The sequence below is a fragment of the Artemia franciscana genome, unplaced genomic scaffold (genome assembly GCF_032884065.1).
Source record: "Artemia franciscana unplaced genomic scaffold, ASM3288406v1 Scaffold_867, whole genome shotgun sequence".
NCBI lineage: Eukaryota > Metazoa > Arthropoda > Branchiopoda > Anostraca > Artemiidae > Artemia > Artemia franciscana.
The window spans coordinates 770,643-791,359 of NW_027068640.1; the positions used below are offsets into that span (position 1 = coordinate 770,643).

The 20,717-nt window shown below is 37.0% G+C and overlaps 1 protein-coding gene across 7 annotated transcripts in view; it reads left to right on the top strand.

The window, feature by feature from the left end:
• Window positions 1-20,717, top strand: part of LOC136043712 (circadian locomoter output cycles protein kaput-like) — a 311,923-nt gene that overhangs the window by 246,555 nt on the left and 44,651 nt on the right. For 6 of the 7 annotated variants that reach the window (XM_065728606.1, XM_065728604.1, XM_065728608.1 and 3 more), the window contains one exon: window positions 12,433-12,539. The exons of the other annotated variant lie outside the window; for it this stretch is intronic. In XM_065728606.1, the coding sequence (XP_065584678.1) occupies window positions 12,433-12,539 (107 nt within the window). The remainder of the gene's footprint in view (window positions 1-12,432; window positions 12,540-20,717) is intronic. 7 annotated transcript variants of the gene reach the window in all.

Here is a 20,717-nt window from a genome sequence, read left to right on the forward strand (position 1 = left end):
CATTTAATCACACCTATTGTGCCAAACATATTGTTATTGCAAAAGAATCGCCTAATTAAGATCTTAATGTTAACTGACAGAGTTCAAAATAGTAAGTGCTTATAAATATATAATGAAGATACTTTATATTGCAATGATGAATGTGATCTTGACTGGTTTTTTATGGCACTTGGTATCTAACAAGTGACATATAGCGATCGCAAATTCTGTTACTCTGTCGGTCTGTCTGTCGGTCTTTCTGTCCCGGTTTCGCTAGTTTAGGCACTTTCAGTTTAGCTAGTTTTTGCTAGTTTAGGTAAGCTAGGTCGATGAAATTTAGCAGCAGTATCAGGAACCAGATCATATTAAATTAGGAATTGTCACTTCCCCGATTTGACCATCTGGAAGGGAGTGGGGGGACGGTTAAATCTGGAAAATTAGAAAAAATGAGGTATTTTTAACTTACGAACGGGCGATCAGATGTAAATGAAATTTGATGCTTGGAAGAATATCGTGTCTCAGAGCTATTATTTCAAATCCCAATCGGATCTGGTGACATTGCAGGGAGTTGGGGAGGGGACCTAAAATCTTGGAAAACACTTAGAGTGGAGGGATCGGGATTAAACTTGGTGGGGAAAATAATCACAAGTCCTAGATACGTGATTAACACAACCAGAAAAAAATCCGCTCTCTTTAGGGGAGTTGGGAGGGGACTGTTAATGTTGAAAAATTCAGAAAAAATGAGGTATTTTTAACTTACGATGGAGTGATAGGATCTTAATAAAATTTGATGTTTGGAAGGATGTCATGTCTCAGAGCTCTTATTTTAAAACACAACCAGATCTGGTGACACTGGGGGAGTTGAAGGGGGAAACCAGAAATGTTGAGAAACGCTGAGAGTGGAGACATCGGGATGAAACTTTTTGGGTAGAATAAGCAAATGTCGTAGATACGTGATTGACATAACAGAGCTTGTTCCGCTGTCTTTGGGGGGGACTAGGGGGTTCCAATGCTTTGGTGAGTTCGGTGCTTCTGGACGTCCTAGGACGATGTCAATTGTTAAACATGCCAGGGACCCGCACAAATTTACTAGATAAAGGTTTTTTCCCTAATTCAACCATCTGGGGGCTGAAGGAAGAGGAAAAATTAGAAAAAATTAGGTACTTTTAACTTACGAGTGGGTGGTCGGATCTTAATGAATTTTGGTATTTAGAAGGACCTCGTGTCTCAGAGCTCTTATTTTAAATCCCGACCGTCATTAAGCCTCTAATTTTCCTTTTAAATCAATCTTTTGATTCTTAGAATTTTGCTAGAGCTCATGCCATAAGAGCTCTTGGCTCTTCCGACCTCGTCACAAGAGCCATATGAGCTCTTAGCTATTGTTGTTCAAGGACACTTAGAAGAAGGACGTTGTTATGCCAACCCTTAACGTTTTAACGAAAGAAGCGTAAAGAAATATAAAACTCTCTGAGGAGAAGCTAGGTGGATAGTCTGGGAAAATGATACGATCAATGTTACTAGTTCTTCCAGCACTTCTACCATAAATTATATTTTGTTGAAAACCAAGAACATCTCTCAGGTTATTGTTGAGAATAAACTTCTCACTGTCAATGGGAAAACTAATGTAGATCTTACCCAATCAGTTCTTATATTGATAGAACGACACAAATGATTCATATTACCAAATTTTTTGTAAGGTAAGGTAACGAAATGATATTCACCCTAATACATTTTTTTTCCAATGCTCACAAACGAGAGGCCAATCATTTGGTTTAACTTCTATGTTATATGTATGATGTTTTCTCAGGATATCAAATATGTTTTCAAGAATACAATCAGCAAGAGTATTAAGAACTAATTTGATTTTAGGAGAGATTTTTGTCCAAAAATCACTTGTTTTATTTAAATCATAGCAGAGTGGATCAAATACATTGGACATGAATGTCATATAGAAGTTAAAAGACATTGTTTATGTCTTCAACTGCTACCCAAAAATCGAAACCAAACTTATATACTAGCCAACTGTTATGTACTAGCGACTGTCTCTCGCTCCTGCTTGAATGACTCTTCAATATCTTTTAAATCTGATGGATTTGACAATTATTTTAACTTATTGAAGTTTATTGTTATAAAAACCACCGACAATCTCTTCATCTTTCTTGTCTCGTAGACCATATGTTATAGATTTAGTGTCTAGGATTTTCGAAACGTTGAAAATTTCAGTTGATCATGAGTAATGTGCCTTTTCTAAAATATTAGCAGTTCCATTAATTTAAACTGTATAACCAGCATTGATTTTCTTTTCTTTTCAACCTCTTCACTGGAATATTGTTAAAGAAAATTGTGAAGTGTATCATGAACTCCTCAGATAACTTTTTCAGGGCTAAGGTTGGACAGAGATCAATTGGGGCGTTGATTATGAATTTATATGATTTTATCTAAATCTTGAATAAAAGCAGTAGTATTTTTCAATGTACAATATCTTCAAATCAAAAAGTCGAATAGTTTTTATCAGTCGTTCAGCCAATGCAGCCTTTGTTGGGGCTAGAACTAGGATAGTGAATTGTATGATTTTTAACAATACCTTCTGTACAGGTGGGTTAACAAATTCATTATCTTGATCCGTTGGAATTTTTCTATAACAATCCTAATCAAGAATACTTTCTATAGCTTTCGCAACTTCAAAACCTTTCTTTTTCCAAAATGGAATAGCATATGCTATTCCAATATCATATGCTGGGCTGAAGACACTGATTGCAAGTGGAATATATTTGTAGGGTGAATTGTGACGCCTTTGAATCTCATCTAGAGTTATAAGATATGCTTGCATTACATGCAGTTGGAAAAAGCCTTTAGTTTTTCAACTACTGATTACCACGAACCCTGTGATTTCGATGTTGAGTGTAACTTCGTTAATTTTACAAATACTCTGTCGCTGACAATTTTTGAAGTCCAGTGACTCTAGTAAGTGGGGCGGGGGAGCTTAGACTTCCCAATTTACCAATATCTTCATAAGCACTCTGATCTTAGAAGGTATTTAGTTGAGCAAAAAGGACAACCATACCCTGTTCAAAACTAATTGGCTGAGCAGAAATAACATTCATACCTTCCTTTGAAATAATAGGGGAGTTACATTTGCCTCTGCATATACATCTTCCAGTAGCTTATTAGTATTGGAACTGAGCTGGTCAACCCAATCATAACCATCTTCTTGTATATCCTGCTCTTCAAAGGCACTTTGTTGACCTGGTGTTATGTCCAGTCAAATAATAGGGGAAGTAACATTCGCCTCTCAAAAACTATCTTTAGATGGCTTTGGAATTTATCAGTCCAATCTGCATCTTCAGATTGGACCATTTTGATCAAGAATTTATCAGTACAATCTGGATCTTCGTCGTTGTTATCAGAGGGCAAGTCCATATGATACACACAAGACACAAACACACACGAGATTGGAGAGAAGATAAATTCATTTTTTTGCGTTTTCAATGAGTGAAATGACCAACTTCTGAAGGTTCTGGATGGTATCAACCATCTTCAAAAGATTATTGAGTACTTCGCAATCAGCACGACCAGGAGATTGCATGTCTTCTTCCTCAAAAAAGTCCTAAGAAATACATTCATCATCTTTCCTGGGTCGTTTTGGTAGTAAAGAATCTATATTAATCTGAAATAACAAATATAGTTTTAATGCTCATTTATATTCTCTTATAGTCTATTTAGATGAAAGACAATAGAATCCATAGAAAGACAACAATAAGTGTCAATATTGACGCAATACTACACTTGGGTGCTACGTTCAGCCCCACACGTGGGATGATACGTAAGAACAGCGCACACGTGAGATATTTTGTAATGACGATTCACACAACGGTGTTACATAATACTTTAAGCGATTTTTTCTTCGGGATTTCCTTTTGTTTCAAGGTTTTTTTTATTTAGGTAGCATTTAAATTCTAAAGATTTTTGCTCCCATTAGGATTCGAAAGGGCCATGTCCCTCCAATGGAACTGCACCCTAGAGAGCTGGACCGGAAATCAATTTCCTGATTAATCATTCAGGAAATAGATTCTACGAAATAACACACTTGAAGAATTCCCGTGTCCCACTTACTAGAATGATTAAGCCATTGATCAAGTGTTTAGAAACATGCCAGTACAATACTGTACTATTATTCCCTCTGGATGAATCATCCAGATCTTCTGCACTTTTATCGATAGCCTCTGCTTTACATCTTCTTCATTCGCAAACAAGCTTTCTCTACTTTCTTTGCATTCTTCTTGTTTTCAAATGATCGATCACACAAATAGTTCTTGTATAAGCCCCTCCTCTTCTCTATTAAAGACACAGTATTTTTCACAATTATTCCTAGCTGCGTTTTTAACTTTCTTCGCTAATACATCGTCGACGATCTTATAAACTATCTTCCAAAACTTGTTCCATTCATATTCTACATTGTCAAATTTTAAACTCTCCAGTTTAGCATTCAAAAAATCCAGGAAAATTTCTCTCAAATTCTCATCCTGGAGTCTACCAACGTCATAGGTTTCTGGAAGGTGGTTACCCATGTTAAATTTCTGCTTTAAATTATACCTAGACACCATATGGTGATCTTTACTTTTAACATCTGTAACTCCACTCCTATATACCCTCCTATCTTGTATCAATCCTGCCAGTCTTCGGTTTAAAATAATATAATCAATAAGATTAGCTGTTCTACTTTCGTTTGAATACTATGTTAAGTTTTAGGTGACTTTTTGACCAAAGGCTGTGTTGATTGTAAACAGATTGCTATACCTACGAAGTTGCAGCAGTCTGTAACCATTACTGTTTTCTTTTTTCACCAAGTTTACCTCGGCTAGGATACCATCTATCCCAATTCTTAAGGACCTGGGGATTAAAATTTCCTAACAAAAATACCATATTTTTACATGGGACCCTCTCTATTTGTTCCTGTTGCTAAAAGTAAGATTCAACTGAGTCACCATTGTCTAATAGTCGTCCATAGTCGGTTCTGCAGGGGCATATACAACTATGACTGATGCTCTGGATTTTGTAGACGTGAAATGAGTTGCTAGAATTTCATTAATAATACTTTCCCAACCTAAAAAAGACTAAACAATTATATTTTTAATGTTCAAAATTTGTTTTGTTGCAAATTTGGAAAGTGTTGATGCTTTTCCTTTTAACTCTGCCCACGTTTTAACCTGCTTTCCACTTTAAACAAAGGAAAAAGGATGAATATTCAGGAACAGTTCTTAATCATGTTTTGGTAGTAAGAAATATATGTTAATTCTAGGTAATTTTTTTATTTTTGCCTTAAGTAGGGTATCCCACTACTGCACCTGCTAATCTGAAACTTTTAGACTAAAACGACATTTTCCAAATTTAATAATGAACAGAAATATTTTATGTAGGTCAAAAGCCTAGCCAAAATACCCACTAATGTTTGGTAAAAAAAAAAAACGTAAGTAAACATGGAAATATCAGAGAAGGTTAATGGACCTTAAATTGCCAAAAGACGAGTTTATGTATAATGTTGCAATTATAGCAAGCTATAATTACTACTTGAATTGTTCATATACACCACACATTTTCTTATTCTAAACGTATCTCCTTCCCAAATTTTCACTTATATCTATGGAAAAAAAATCATAACTAATACTTCATGGTTAATAATACCATAGCCTAAACAATACTTCAAAAATATTTAAATATTTACTAATATTCACTAACTGGATTTAAAAATTAACTGCCAATATAAAATTCCAACATTCATTGGAAATTCACTTTTTATTTAGGCAGGATTAAAGAAGAAAATTAAATCTCAAGACTTTGAATGAACCCTGTTTACTGAACTCTCTTAGAAAAAAAATCTAGTGAACGAACCGGAAATTAATTATTTGTTTTGTATAAATATGTTTTTTTTTTTAATTTTAATACTTTAGTATTTTTACTGATGACGGTCCCTGTAATATGTAATAGAAATAGACTTTTAAACCCATTTTCTTTGTCTAAATAAAAGGACTTACCTCCATTTGATCGTTTTTTTGCTCGTCGCTTGTCATAGGAAGGCAGTGTGGTCTGGGAAAAGGATAACTAGTTTAAGGTGTTAGGTTGAAAATGCCAATAAAAATATTGTTAGTAGAGCAGCAATATAAGCCAATCATTCTCTCATATCAAACTCATAACTAGCCCCTTTCCATTTATCTATATGGAAAATAGTTCATAATTAATATTTTTTGACTGGATATTCATTAATATGTCAATATTCCACAAGCAGGATTTGTGTTTAAGAAAGATCGATTGCTCATAGTTGCAAAATCTGTCGAGAGACTAAAAGCAACAATTTTTTGCTTTTGTAGTTAGGAGTTGTTATAGATAAAATATATAAGAGGCTTGTGCAATATCTAGGTAACTTTGTATAGATTTTTCCTCAAGCTGGCAGACGCAATACTTTACGTTTTTAGAATTTCAATCTAATTAAAAATAAATATTTGTAATTAACTAAGTATTTTGGAAACTAAAAAGCATGACAAGGGAATCCACCAACATTGTTGTTAAAAAAGGTAAAATCCAAGGTAAATATGTAAAAAAAAATATTCAAGTCTTGTCAAAATCAACGCGGATAGTGTTAACAGTGTAATCTTGAGCCGTTCTTATCGAGCTATTAGTGCCCTGGGTTTGAATTCTCGAAGTCAGAAGTTCGAGTCCTGATGTCGCTGATTCTTTGGTTTGGGGAGGGGATCAACGGTGTGATTCTGTAAGTTCAGCCAGTGTCAACCCAGCTCTAAATGGGTAGGTGGACTAAATATGGGGGAATGACACTGGAAGTGTCAGATAATTTGCCCCCAAAAATGCATAGTATTCCCGACCAAAGGCATTAAATCAGGAGAACGGTATCTGCGCAACGCAGACCATTGGTCAGCAAAGTGAGGAGTACATTGGTGAAGGGCACACACTGCTCTGGTCTGATGCTCACTAGAAAAGAAGTGGCGTTGGCCTAGTGCTGAACAGTGCGGCACGCCAGGCTCTCCTGTCAAAGCACTCCTGAGAGCAAGGCTCGAAAATAAATATGGAAAAATAACGATCATCACCTTTTACACCCCCACATATGAAGCCAAGGAAGAAGATAAGGATGACTTCTATACCCTTTTAAGTTCTGAACTCGCGTTAGTAACTCCCCATGAATACCTTGTCCTTCTAGGAGATATGAATGCTAGCATTTCAAATGAGTCTGGCCTATGGGATTTCGCTGTTGGACCCGTAACAGTAGACAGCGTAAATGACAACAAAGCGAAGATACTGAACTACTGTCTTGTCCAAATTCTTACCATTGCCAGCATATGGTTTCAGAGATACAAAATAGCCAAGTATACATGGTATAGCAATGATGGAACAACGAAGAAAATGCTCGCACCTCCTGAGGTGCCGATCTTGGGAACACCAACCATTGTCTTGTTGCAGCCAAAATCAGGCTTCGCCTAAATGCTACAAAGACCAGCCAGACACCTCGGAAAACTGATACTTACCTTATCCAGCAAGACCCTACTTTGGCTAAGCAGTATCAGGTCGAAATATTCAACAAATTTGAGGTCATTATGCAGTGTGATTATTGTGTAGGTGTTTGGAAGGTCTTCAAAGAAAACGCTCTTGTAGATGCAACGAGCGTTGCTGGAATGAAGCATGGTAAGAAAAAGACTGGACTAGCAACAAGTCCCTCGCCATTATTAATCATAGACGGGAAGCCCGACTTCGTGGAGACATGATAGCTCATAGGCAATCAAATAAAGAGCGTAACTCCATGCTGCACAAAGACTGTAAGATCTTTATTGACAAAAAGCACGCAAGCTTCAAGAGGCCACCAAAGATAAAGGACATTTGAGAAACGTATAAGATCCTCCGTGAGTTCTCAGGTCAATACATTCAAACTAGATCGTACCTCCATAGCGCCACTGGTGAGAATATTTACGACCAATCACAATGAGATGCCTCCACCATTGGTAGCACCACTTCGAGAAGCTACTATACTCATACCCTTCCGACCAAAGTGACAACCAGATTACTGCTGCTACTGACAATGCTACACCTGGCCCTGACGACATTGAATTTACAGCAGAAGAAATTAAAGCTACAGTAGGAAAGCTGAAGAACAACGAAGTGTCTGGAGTGTGTGGCCTGATATCAAAACTCCTTAAAAAGGCAATCCATCCATAACCCTCTGGCTACAAGTGCTGTTTAATACTGTGTGGCACAATTGTGCCATTCTACGAGAGGAAAAGAAGTAAAGTGAATGTAATAACTATCTTGGCATAAATCTGCATCGGTACCCGGAAAACTCTTTGCCATGCTCCTCCTCAAGCGGGCAAAAAGTACCTCTATCCCCTTCCTCATCACAAAATGCCGGGTAAGTCCAGTACTGAGCAAATCCATGCAATTAGACAGCTGATACAGAAAGATTTAAAATATAAAACGAAGGCATACATTGCCTTCGTCGATTTTCGATCCAGTTTCGACACAGTCGACAGACTGTCACTGTGGCTGATCCTTCAATATGCTGTTGTATCTAAGAAAACTGTCAACCTGTTCAAAGAACTATACAATAAGACCAAAAGCACTGTCAATGCAAATGGCCAGCTCTCATCACACTTTCAAACTAGAAACGGTGTTCGGCAAGGCTGTGCCACTGCTCCCGAACTCTTCAATTAAGTCATGGACCATTTTGATATTAAAATACACCATTTTGTTATTAAAATACTCCTGGTACATCTGTTTGGCATTGATTTTGCTGGAAGAATTCTGTCAGACATTGACTTCGTTGACGGTTATGCGTTTGTATGCGACAATCTCACTGACATCATAACTGCCCTGGAAACGCTAGCATCTGCTGCAAAAAAAATTGGTTTAGATGTAAACTGGACCAAGACCAAAATATTGCCTGTGCAAAAGAAACCACGCACCCCCTGACAACTATAGAAGTATGTGACCAAGGTATTGAGACAGTTAAGCAGTTCACCAGCCCTTGGTTCTATTGTCTGCTTTGCAGGAAAAACAATTCTGAAATATATTCACTGTCACCCAACCACAACTGATATTTTTGCGTTTTGCCCCCTCCCTCCCACTGGAAAACTGTCTCCTGGAGCCGTAGAAATTAAGCGTTTCAGAGAACTCTACTGTAGAGGTTTCGAGCTTCCATGTTCAAAAACGTGGAATTTTGTATTTTTTTCCAGAGGAAAGATCACCGAAGCTTAATCATTTTTCTTATTTTTGTTTTTAATCATTACTTTTTTTGTTCTTCTCAGGGATGATCGTACCGAACTAATGGTACAAGAAAATCCTAAGTTGGCTGATTAAAAAACTAATTAAGAGTTTTAGTGCCCTTTTATGTGACCTGTGAAATGCAAAGACATCAGCAAGGGTGGAAGAGGCGAACGCCGTTTTTGCCGTTTCCTGAGAACAATATTCAACAAACCGCAGGTCAATCGTCTCACAAAAGCTCGTAACTACTCTGCCTAGGTAGCAAGTGCTGTGCTGTACTCACCAGAAACTCTGACTCAGTCACAGATGATGAAGGTAGATGCTGCAGAGACAAAATAACTCCGCAAAATTGAACACATTAGGTGGCACAATAGCGTATGGAACATGAATATCCCCCGGTCCCTTAAATTACCAGCCCTGTCCGACTTTGCCTACCCACTAAAATACCTCCCCGATTTATATTTGACTTCGATTCAACTGCAAACGGCTAGAAGCACCCCAGAGGTAGACCACGTATCAAATAGGTGGATGTCATCCGTGATCGACTCACAGCTTGGGGCATTTAACCCGGCGAAAGTTCTAGCCTTGCCCAAAACAGGCCACTCCAGAGACGACTAACAGTGATGATGCCTGGTTCTCTCTACGTTGGTGACACTGCCGAGGAAGACCTTTAATTCAAAGTAAGTGAATCAAGTAAAAACAAGCAATCAATCGTAAAAAAAAGGTAGATTCAAAACTGCATGTGGAATTGTAAGTTGTACAACAAGGGCGCCCACAAAAATTTTGCAAAAAGAACCGATGTAAGTAATTATTCTAAGGTGGAAAAGGTTTGGGTGTGAAAACTATTTGTTCGCGTATTTTCATATTCTAATGGTGGTTGGGGGAGCCGAAATCCTTTTTTCATCCCTCTAAGTGTCATTGCTACTCAGTAAAAAGTCTACTTAGGGGCTCGGTGGCAGGGTCGTAACTTGCTTTGGGGTAGAGGGTATAACTATCCCTACTAGACACGTGTTTCCTCCCTCCACTCCCTATCCCTAAAACCGAGTTTTACCAGCACCCTTCTAGCTGAAACTTAATTCTTTCAAAAATATTTTCTAAACTAAGACAAAACTACTCAGTTCAAGCATCCACAGAAACAGGTAATTTTTCTTTAGTATATTTTGGCCTTTATGGTACTGTACGACTCAATTTTCAGTTTCCACTGATGCGTTCAATTGGTTTGAGAAAATTGGTTCTACGTTTACATCCCCCCCCCAGGGTTTTGGTGAAATTAAGCCGCTGCTTGGTGGGTAGAAGCGTCGTTATCCTCCTACTGACACTTGTTATCTATATATATTAAAATAAGTTGTCTGTCTGTGTGTCTGTCTGTCAGGTGACGTCATGTTTCTGTGTCGACTGACGTCATGAATTTAGTTGTCGTCATTTTTGTTATGACGGTGACGTCATTAATGGTATTTAAGACATGCGTTCACGGAAAAATGTTTAATTGTAAAATGACTGAAGAACCTAAAATGGCAACAGCCGAGGAAGCTGCTCAAAGAGTCTATGCCAAAACACTTGCTTCTGATAGAGAAAGGAAGAAAAGAAAGCGTGGATATAACCGGGAATATAAATGACGACCGGGACACAGGGACACAACTACAACGGGGACGCTGGGGGCACAGGCGGGATATATAATTGACGACTGAGACACAGGGATTGTTTGAATAGAAATTACATACCGGGACACCGGGACACAAATGACGACCGGGACACTGGGACACAGGGAATATAAATGACGACCGGGACACTCAAAGAGAAATTACAAACTGGGACACCAGGACACAAATGACGACCGGGACACAGGGAATATAAATGCTATTTATATGCACAGACAATGGGACAGCGAAGAATGTTGTATATTCGCATGTTTTGCGTAGTTAAAAATATATATTTATATCTATCTCTATTCACAGGTGGGACACAGGGACACAGCTACAATGGCGCGTAACTAATATGGCGCGTAACGACTTACGCGCGCGGGGGGGCTTGGGGGGGGGGCGCGAAGCGCCCCACCAACTAGGTGTTGGGGTGGCGCGAAGCGCCACCCCAACAGCTAGTTTTGTATAATAGTTCAAAATATGGTGAATGTTATGCTCACTTATTTTGAAAAAATATTCAAGATGCTCAAAATAATTCGCCAGTTAAAAAAGTCCCCCACTGAAAAAATGTTTCTTGTGAACATATCGTGCAGGTACTTCTTTAACATAGACAAGATAATAATATGTGCATGATTTTTTTTTTTTTCACGCTCACGGTGATTCAGTTCATTCATATTTCGTGTGTTTTTGTTGGTTAGCGAAGGGAGAGGAACAAGAGAATGCACACTAAAATTTATAAGACTAGAAAAAAAATACTGCCTTTCCATGACGAAAGTATAACAGTTCAAAATAGGGATGAAACCTTTTAATCGACAGTGAACAGATAATCTGCTGATGATGAACACTGTATATATGTTCGAAATATCCAGTTAAAATTTTTATCTTTGTTCACTGTCGATTAAAAGGTTTCATCCCTATTTTGAACTATAAAAAAAAGAATAATCATGATTATAGTGGGCTAGTTTTTTATTTATATATGCAATCTTTCTATCTTTTAGAATCTCAACAATTACTGGGTATTTTTCTGGTGGGGTACTGGAAGGAGTGATGTTAAGTGAAGTACGGATCTGCTATACCCGAGACTTTTTAGTTGCTTCTAGATTTGTTTCTTTATTCTACCTAAGGGTGTCCTGGCAAGTTTTTAAAGGGGAGGGGGACTGAACAAAAAAATGATAATAAAAAAAGACAAAAATGAATAAAATAATAATCATTACTATGGTAGTTTTGTTTATTTATATCATGAAAAGGGAATTCACCAATGCAACTGCACAAACACATAAAAAAAAAGAGACAGAAGGAGAAAAGGAAGACTGTTTTCCTAAATTAGTGATTAATATAGACCAGCACTTGAATGAGGCCTTAACCCTACTCATCCATACAATCACATAGGTCAAACAGCATAGCCAAACACAATCAACTATAAAGAATAATCCATGGACAGGCAGTCATGTCGTCAATAAGTATAAGTCGTCATTTTCCAAACAATAGAAAAAATAATAAAGACAAATAATTCAGAGGCAACAACCCAACAATATATATATAATTCTTCTTCTAGAATCTCAACAATTACCGGGTATTTTGCTGGTGAAGTGCTGGGGAGATCTGCCCTTTGCTATATATCAAGGGATGACCTGCCATTGGTTGGTGTCGCAATGAAAATGAGTGAGTCTTTACCCTTTCCTTATACTTAGAAGTGATAGTTATATAGTATGATTTGGTTAAACCATACAAAAAAAGAATAATTTTGCCATGGCCGTTCAAGCCAAAAAACTATGAAATTTAGAGCTAGATAGCGTTTTAATACTAAAGGGTTTGAGAATAATTTAACTGAAATTAATTATTCTGTCCTTAATTTTTGTATCAACTGTTATTAATTTAATACTAGATTCAATAGCAAAAATGGAGGAAAATGAAGATAATTCAGCAGTTTCTGCATACGTTGGCTTATAAAGACTTCTTCGTTCCAAAAAGTAAGATCAACTTTGTGGTTTCTATTATTCTCAGCCGCTCTGCCTTCCACAACAGTTTTTGATCATTTATGACCTAGAGATATCGTCTGTGAAACACTGACGAAATCTCTAGCCAATGAATGATCAAAAATTAGTTCAATGCCACACCAAGATAGCCATTACATATATTGTCACCATATTTCAAAAATAAAAAATAGATGCCAGCACCATGAGAGTAATGCAGTTAAAATGACAAGTTTCCTGTTAACAGTGATGGGTAAAAAATTAAAAAACCTTCCCAAAAATAAAAGAGCTTGTCACACTGTATCCAATTGAGTTAGGCGGTTGGAAAAATTCCTCTTATAAAGCTAAACTTTCAAATGATAGTTAAGATTGGTTAGCCGATATTTACCTCACACATTGATACATTATTCAAAATAACTTATTCGGTTTTGGTAACACGAAGCCGGAGTTAAACCCGCCGCGCAAATTCTGCGAAGACGTCTCTACGATGAACATCCCTACTCACATATCCAAATAAAATCAGTTCCTGTTTTGAAACTAAAACTCGGATACTCCATAGCCCTCTATAAGTGGTGAGGAGGTAGTTAATCTATGTACTGAGCTTTCATTCAAAAGTCCGGATTGGCGTCACCAGTTACCTCAGCCTTTGGTATATTATTGACAAAAGCTTAGATACCAACCAATTTAGTTGTGGGTTCCTAAATCAGCTAATGTATCTTTTCATTTTCAAAGTCCAATATTTCAATGCATAAACTATAGGAGTATCTGAACCGTGACGAAACTCGGAGTATTGGTTCGATCTTCAATGTCATGAAAGTAATGTCGTCTAGGCACAGTCTCCGAGGACCATCCAGCAGCACTCACTATATCAGCAAGTGGTACTCATTTTGATAGTGCCTATGACGCCACTATGGAGCTTGTGTCGTCTGCTGTTCTTTTTGTACGATTTTATTTTGCTTTATCATAGGACATAGTTGTGACCTTTTTTATCCAAGAAAAAATATTTCCTGCTTCCACTTCTTACGGTTTTATCTTAGAAAAAGGGAATGAAAAGTCTCTTTCTCTTATATTTGATGGCCACGTTAGCCGTTCATATTGCATAGGCTGATAATGTCCTCAATGGACACAAGGCTGGATTTACATATAGCGTGGGTGAAAGGATAGGAGAGGGAATCTCATGAGGCTTTATGGTCTTGGGTCTGAACGAAGGAAGAAATGTGACAGTTACTAAATTACATCAAAATTGTGCTGGACTGAAGCACGAGCCATGAATTTCACTCCTTAGCTGACCAGATGCTATGGCAGTATTGAATACCGTCTTGAGAGTAAGATCTTCCCTACTGATATTCGGCAAGTCAAGAAATCATGGATATTTTAAATACTTAAGGACAAGGCCCAGATACCTAGCAGGAACATCGTGTTGAGTTTGCGGTGACTTGTGCCAAAAACTTTTTATCATTTTCGTTAAAGAAGTATCTTTAATGATATCTGTTCTGTTGCTAAAGGTAGCGTTCAGCATACTGCTGCTTTATAACCTTCTATTGTTGATGGCGCAAGGTTTTGGCTAGTCTTTAGATGTATCATGAATTCTAATAATGTCTGAGTATTGACTTCGATCGGATTAATTTTCCATTAACTACACCAACCTACGAACATACATACAGTTCAGTGGTAGATCGTCACTGGGGCCAGGTAATTGAACGGGCTGACTCTTCAGAAAACCTATGTTTTCGAGTCTACGCTCAATATCTTCCAACCGTGTAAATTTAGATTCCTTACTGTTGGGTGGCGCTATCGACCTTACCGGGGGAGATCCGCCCGATCTCCGAAGGGTGAAGGCAAGCCTTTTAGCAGGTTGAGAAGATTCAGCCCATTAGCAAGCCTATTAGCAGGTTGAGAAGAACGCAGACATTTTCCTTCTTTTGCTACTAAGTTTAGTGCCCCGGTGATGTGTCTTACCCTCCACTGAACCTTCAGGGTGATTGTAATTTTGAAGAACCTTATGGATTCCTTCTCTAAGTAGAAGGAATGGGTTCCGCCCTCTTTGTTTTTGTAGTTGACTGCTGTTGAGATTTCTGACACTACTATGACTTCCTCGTTTATTAGATCCTCCACAAAGTCTTTGATTGTTTTGGTTACAGCTCGCTCGAGGCAATTTATATAAGGATATGTCTCTCCTGGAGACCAAGTCCACGAAGTATCCCAATATGGGCTCTATATATAGCCACCCCATCCACAAGTTGAGTTGTCGGTAAATATTGTTTCAGAAGCAATAGGGAGCTTAAGAGGAAGGCCTTGGCTCAACAAAACTTTGTTGAGCTATGGAGAAAATGTCTTTTTATGTCTGTCAATCGGGATGTTTAAATCTATGTTATTCCACGACCTGTCCCACGACCGGATCATAGCTTGGGTGGTTGGAAGGTGGCAATAGCTCACGGTGGCACCGACCACGCGGCAGAAAATAGCTACACTTGAGGCTAGCCCAAAGGAGAGTACTTTGAGCTGATTAATATTTTGTTTTTGAAGGTGAACCTTAGCCTCATTCGTGAACTAGGTCCTTTTAGTCGACAGAAAACGGGAAATACTTTCCAGAGATGATGATCTTTGTTCATTTCTAATCTAAACTTTTGAATATTTTTCTCTAACATATTAAGGATTTACATCCATCAAGCAAAGAAATACATTAGCCATCAGAAGCAAAAAAAGGCTTTAAGGATGGCTATGCTTAATCTGTAGGTCAAAGTATGACCATATGTAAAGGTTATCATACCATTTTAATATACCCACGCCATCAAAGTTCAAATAACTGTATGGCTCAATTACAAACAAAACTACAATCAAAAATACAATACGCAAAGCTTAAATCATAGAAATAACCTTGCATAGGGTCTATCCGTTCAACTCCGACTACAAACAAGAAACTGATTTGATTTGGATATGTGAGTAGGGTTTTTCCTCGTAGAGACACCTTCGCAGAATTTTTGTGGTGTACTGAACTCCAGCTTCGTATTACAAAACCGAAGAAGTTTTTGTCAATAATGAACCATTATGTGAGGTAGTTGATAACGCCAAATCTTTGTATACTGGTCAGAAATACAGAGCAAAAAAATTATTTTGTGCTAAAAAATAATGATCACCTACGGTCGGGACAACTACTTTTAGTACCTTCAGATCAAATTCATGTTATCATGACATCAACCAGAGGGGGTGTTGATATCAACTTGCATTGGTAGAAAACTATAGTAGGCAATAATGTTTATAGATTGGTCTTTTGGTGGCTCGGAAAAAATCCCATTCAAATTACTACTCAGTATATCAAAAATAAAGCCACAAATTATTTCTTCACATTTAATTTCGAACCAAAGACGCTTTTAACAATTTAAAAAAAAAGTTTTTTCAACTGAAAGTAACGAGAAACATTAAAACTTAAAACGAACATAAATTATCACATATATGAAGGAGGTTACCCTCTCTTCAACACCTCGCTCTTTACGCTTAAGTTTCTTAGTTAATTTAAAGAAGTTTCTTAACAAACCTTCAAACCTTGCGTCTCAGGAGTCGATCTTAACGAATTGGGATACAATTCAAACTATAGTACAAAGAGCGTGGGTCCGAGGAGGGACCAACCCCCATCACATACGTAATATTTTCTGTTCGCTATAAGTTTTAATGCGGCTCCTTATTTTAAGTTGAAAAAACTTGGTTTTTTATTTCATTTCTTTCCCGTCTTTTAAATAATACCGGGAAAACTTCTTTAAGAATTGGGTTCTTTAAGAATTTGAAAAAAAACTTTAACGTAAAGAGTGAGGTGTTGAGGTGGGATCAACCCTCTTCATATGCATTTTAAATAAAAAAAGCAAGTTTTTTTAACTGAAAGTAAGGAGCAACATTAAAACTTAAAACTAACAGAATTATTCCGTATATGAAAGGGGCTTTTCCTCCTCAACGCCCCGCTCTTCGCGCAAAAGTTTGACTCTTTCTCTCAGATCTACTTTCCAAAACAATAGAAAACTTTAGGTTAAAGAGTTCGTCGTTGAGGATGGAACACCCCTTTCATATACGGAGTAATTTCTTTTCGTTTTAAGTTTTAATGTCGCTCCTTACTTTCAGTAAAAAATCTTGTTTTTTATTTAATTTCTGAACGTTTTTGAATTAATGCATGTTTTGATTTTGGCTTTCCACACGTGGATAATGAAAACAAAATTAGCATATTAACTTATTTTTTTGGCTAAAAGGTTCTTTCATAGTTTTGATTTGACGAAATTGAGAAAAAGGAGCGGGGGAGTAGGCCTAGTTACCCTCCAATTTTTGGTTTATTTAAAAAGGCAACTAGAATTTCTTACGAACGTTCTCATTAGTAAAAATACACGTAACTTACAAATTAACTTACGTAACGAAATTCTATATTCGTATGTTTTTATTAGGTTCGAGGGGTTCATCCCCTCGTCAATACCTTGCTCTTTACACTAAAGGTTAAATTATGTCTCAATTCCTTAAAAATGACCCCTGAATCATAAAGACTGTAGAATAATTAGTTGAAATTAATAAAATCACTTTAGCGTAAAAATCAAGGTATTAGGAGGAGTTGAACCCCTCATGTGCGTAATAATTTCTGTTCGTTTTAAGTTTTAATGCTGCTGCTTACTTTCAGTTGAAAAAACTTTTTCATATTAATTTTTTCATTGTTTTTTTAAAAAAACGCAAAAAAATCCCGAGTCCCCTTCATGGAAATTTTCTTCCCCCTTAGCAAATTCCTCCATGGAAATCCCCCCCCCATAACCCCCTCCCCTCAACCCCCCCCCCTAAACTAAAAAATTCCTCTGAAAGCGTCTGTACACTTCTTCATAACCATTACTATATGTACACACTTGTTAAAGTTTATAACTTGCAACTTCTCCCACGGGAACTGTTGGGGAATAAGTTGTCGCTAAAGACATAGTTATTAGGTTTTTCGACTATGCTGAACAAAATGGCTATCTCAGAACGATTATCCGGTGACTTTGGGAAAAAATAAGTGTGGGCTGGGGCCTGGGTGTCCTCCAATTGTTTTGGTAACTTAAAAAGGGCCCTGGAACTTCTAATTTCCCTTTTGAATGAGCCCTCTTGCGACATTCTAGGACCACTTGGTCGATACTATCACCCCTGGGAAAAAACAAACAAAAAAAAACAAAAAAACAACAACAAATAAACACACATCCGTGATCTGTCTTGTGGTAAAAAAATACAAATTCCATATTTTGTCGATAGGAGCTTGAAAAAAGGAGTTTGGAGCTTGTTGAGATTCTATGACTTATAAGGGGTGTTTTTTTCCTATTTTCAAAAATAAGGCAAATTTTCTCAGGCTCGTAACTTTTGATGGGTAAATCTAAACTTGATGAAACGTTATATTTTTAAAGTCAGCATTAAAATGCAATTCTTTTGATGTAACTATTGTTATAAAAATTCCGTTTTTTAGAGTTTCGGTTACTATTGAGCAAGGCCGCTCCTTACTACAGTTCGTTACCATGAACTGTTTGATTAGAAGTGGCAGCCTCGTAAAAAAAAAATCATATTTTGGAAGTATAAGAGAGGAAAAAAAAGAGGTAAAAGGCGTAATTTTCACAAAGTGTCCGTAAAAGTTCTAGGCAAAATAAATAGAAAAGAAAGGCGGATTTGTCTGAAATATATTTTTAATAAAATACCAATAAGAAAAGTTTTAGGCATTCCGTACCTTTGCCATCAAATATTGACGAATGCTCTGACAGAATCTAGATTTTGAACCATTCCGTCATTTCAATAATTTTATTTATACTGAAATTAATTTTTCTTTTACAACCGTTAATTAAATTGAATTGATTATTTTTAAATATCCGTAGAATTAACAGAAGTACAACGACAAGGAAGGATAACCTTTCTTATACCCTCGGTCTTTACACTAAAGTCTTAAGGTTCTTTTTAAATAGTTATCATTAAAATACAATGTCCCTTGTGTTCAAGCAGTTTTTCTTAAAGAATTGTGGTGAAAAGTCGAGCTTTAGCGTAAAAATTCAGGCTTGAGGAAGGGCTGGACCCCTTCGCATACGGAATAATTTCTGCTCGGTTTAAGTTTTAATGTTATTCCTTAATTTCAGTTGAAAAAACTTGTTTCTTTTACTTAATTTCCGACCGTTTTTCAAATCATCGTAGAAAATACCCTTCCCTCCCTCCGTGTAACATTTCCATCCGAAGCTCCTCTTGTAAAATTCCCCCCGTGAAATAACTTACAGCCTTTTACCTGGGGCTATGGGGGGCGTTGACATCCCCATAGGCATAGTTATTGGACCTATGCTAACAAATGTTATTGGACAAATGGATATACGAAAATTTTGATCAAATGTTTTTTTCAGAGAAATGAGTCGCGGGAGGGGTGCTAGTTGCCCTCCAATCACCTTTTGGTTTCTGCAAATGAGCGCTGTCTTCATCTTCTAGGAGTTAGTTCAATACGATCACCCCTGGGAAAAAGAAATATAAAAACTAAAAATAAAAACGCAGCCGTGATCTGTGTTGTGTCAAAAATGCCAAATTCCACAATTTTGTAGATAAGAGTTTAATGCCTCTATACCAAGATTCTCTGACACGCTGAATTTAATGATGATTTTCATTGAGATTGCTTAACTTATAAGGAGTGTATCCCTAATTTTCACAAAAAAATACAAATTTTCTCAGGCTTGTAACTTTTGATGGGTAAGATTACACTTAAGGAATTATATATATATAATCAGCTTAATCATTCTTTTATGATTAAACGAAAGTAAGAAGCAACATCACAACTTAAAACGAACAAAAATTATTTTGTATATGATGCAATTGCCCTTCCTCAATACCTCTCTCTTTACGTAAAAGTTTGACTTCTTGTCCAATTATTTAAAAATGACTCCTGAAACACAGGGTCGTTTAATTAGAATAATAGGCTTTTTAAAACTTCTAAAAAAAATTATCGTAAAGAGCGAGGTATTGAGAAATGGGTCGACCCCTTCATAACCATAATAATTTCTGTTCTTTTTAAGTTTAAATTTGGTCCTTACTTTCAGTAGCAAAAACTTTTTTATATAATTTCTGATCCGGTTTTAAATTAAACCGGGAAATCTGGCTTTTCCTCAATGTAAAATTTCCTTCTCCCACGACTATAGCCTCCTATATCCCTTCTGTAGCTTAATCTGAAGATATTTCAACCTAAGCCCTCCCCAGAAAAATCCCCTCCTCCTGAAAATGCCTATATACTTCCCAAAAACCAATACTATACGAAAACAATGGGCAAAGTTCGTAGCTTGCAGTCCTTTCCCCAGGGACTCTGGGGGGTCACGTCATCGTCCAAAGCATATTTGTTAGATATTTCAACTAAATTGAAAAAATGGTTATCTTAAAACTTTAATCAGGCAAAGAGGGCGTGGGAAGGGGGCTAGCCGCTCTCCAATATATTTGCCAAATTAAAAGGGGCACTAGAAATTTTGATACCCGATCAAATGAGCCCTCCCCCATTATTTTAGGATACCTGGCTCCATACAATCCTCACTGGGAAAAAAAAAACAAGGAAATAGGTCTGTATGGCCAATCCTCTAGCAAAAAATGCAGAATTCCACATTTTTGTATATAGGAGCTTGAATCCTCAACAGTAGGGTTCTCTAACATGCTGAATCTAATGATCTGATTTTCATTAAGATACTTGATATTTAAGGGTGTCTCTCCCCATTTTTGAAAATCGAGAATATTTTCTGAGGCTGGTAACTTTTGATGGGTAAAATTAAGCTTGATGAATTTTATATATTTTGAATAAGCATCAAAATTCGATGTGTTCTATTGTCGCAAGTCCGTTCTTTTGTTATGAAAATTATCTTTTTTACAGTTTTGG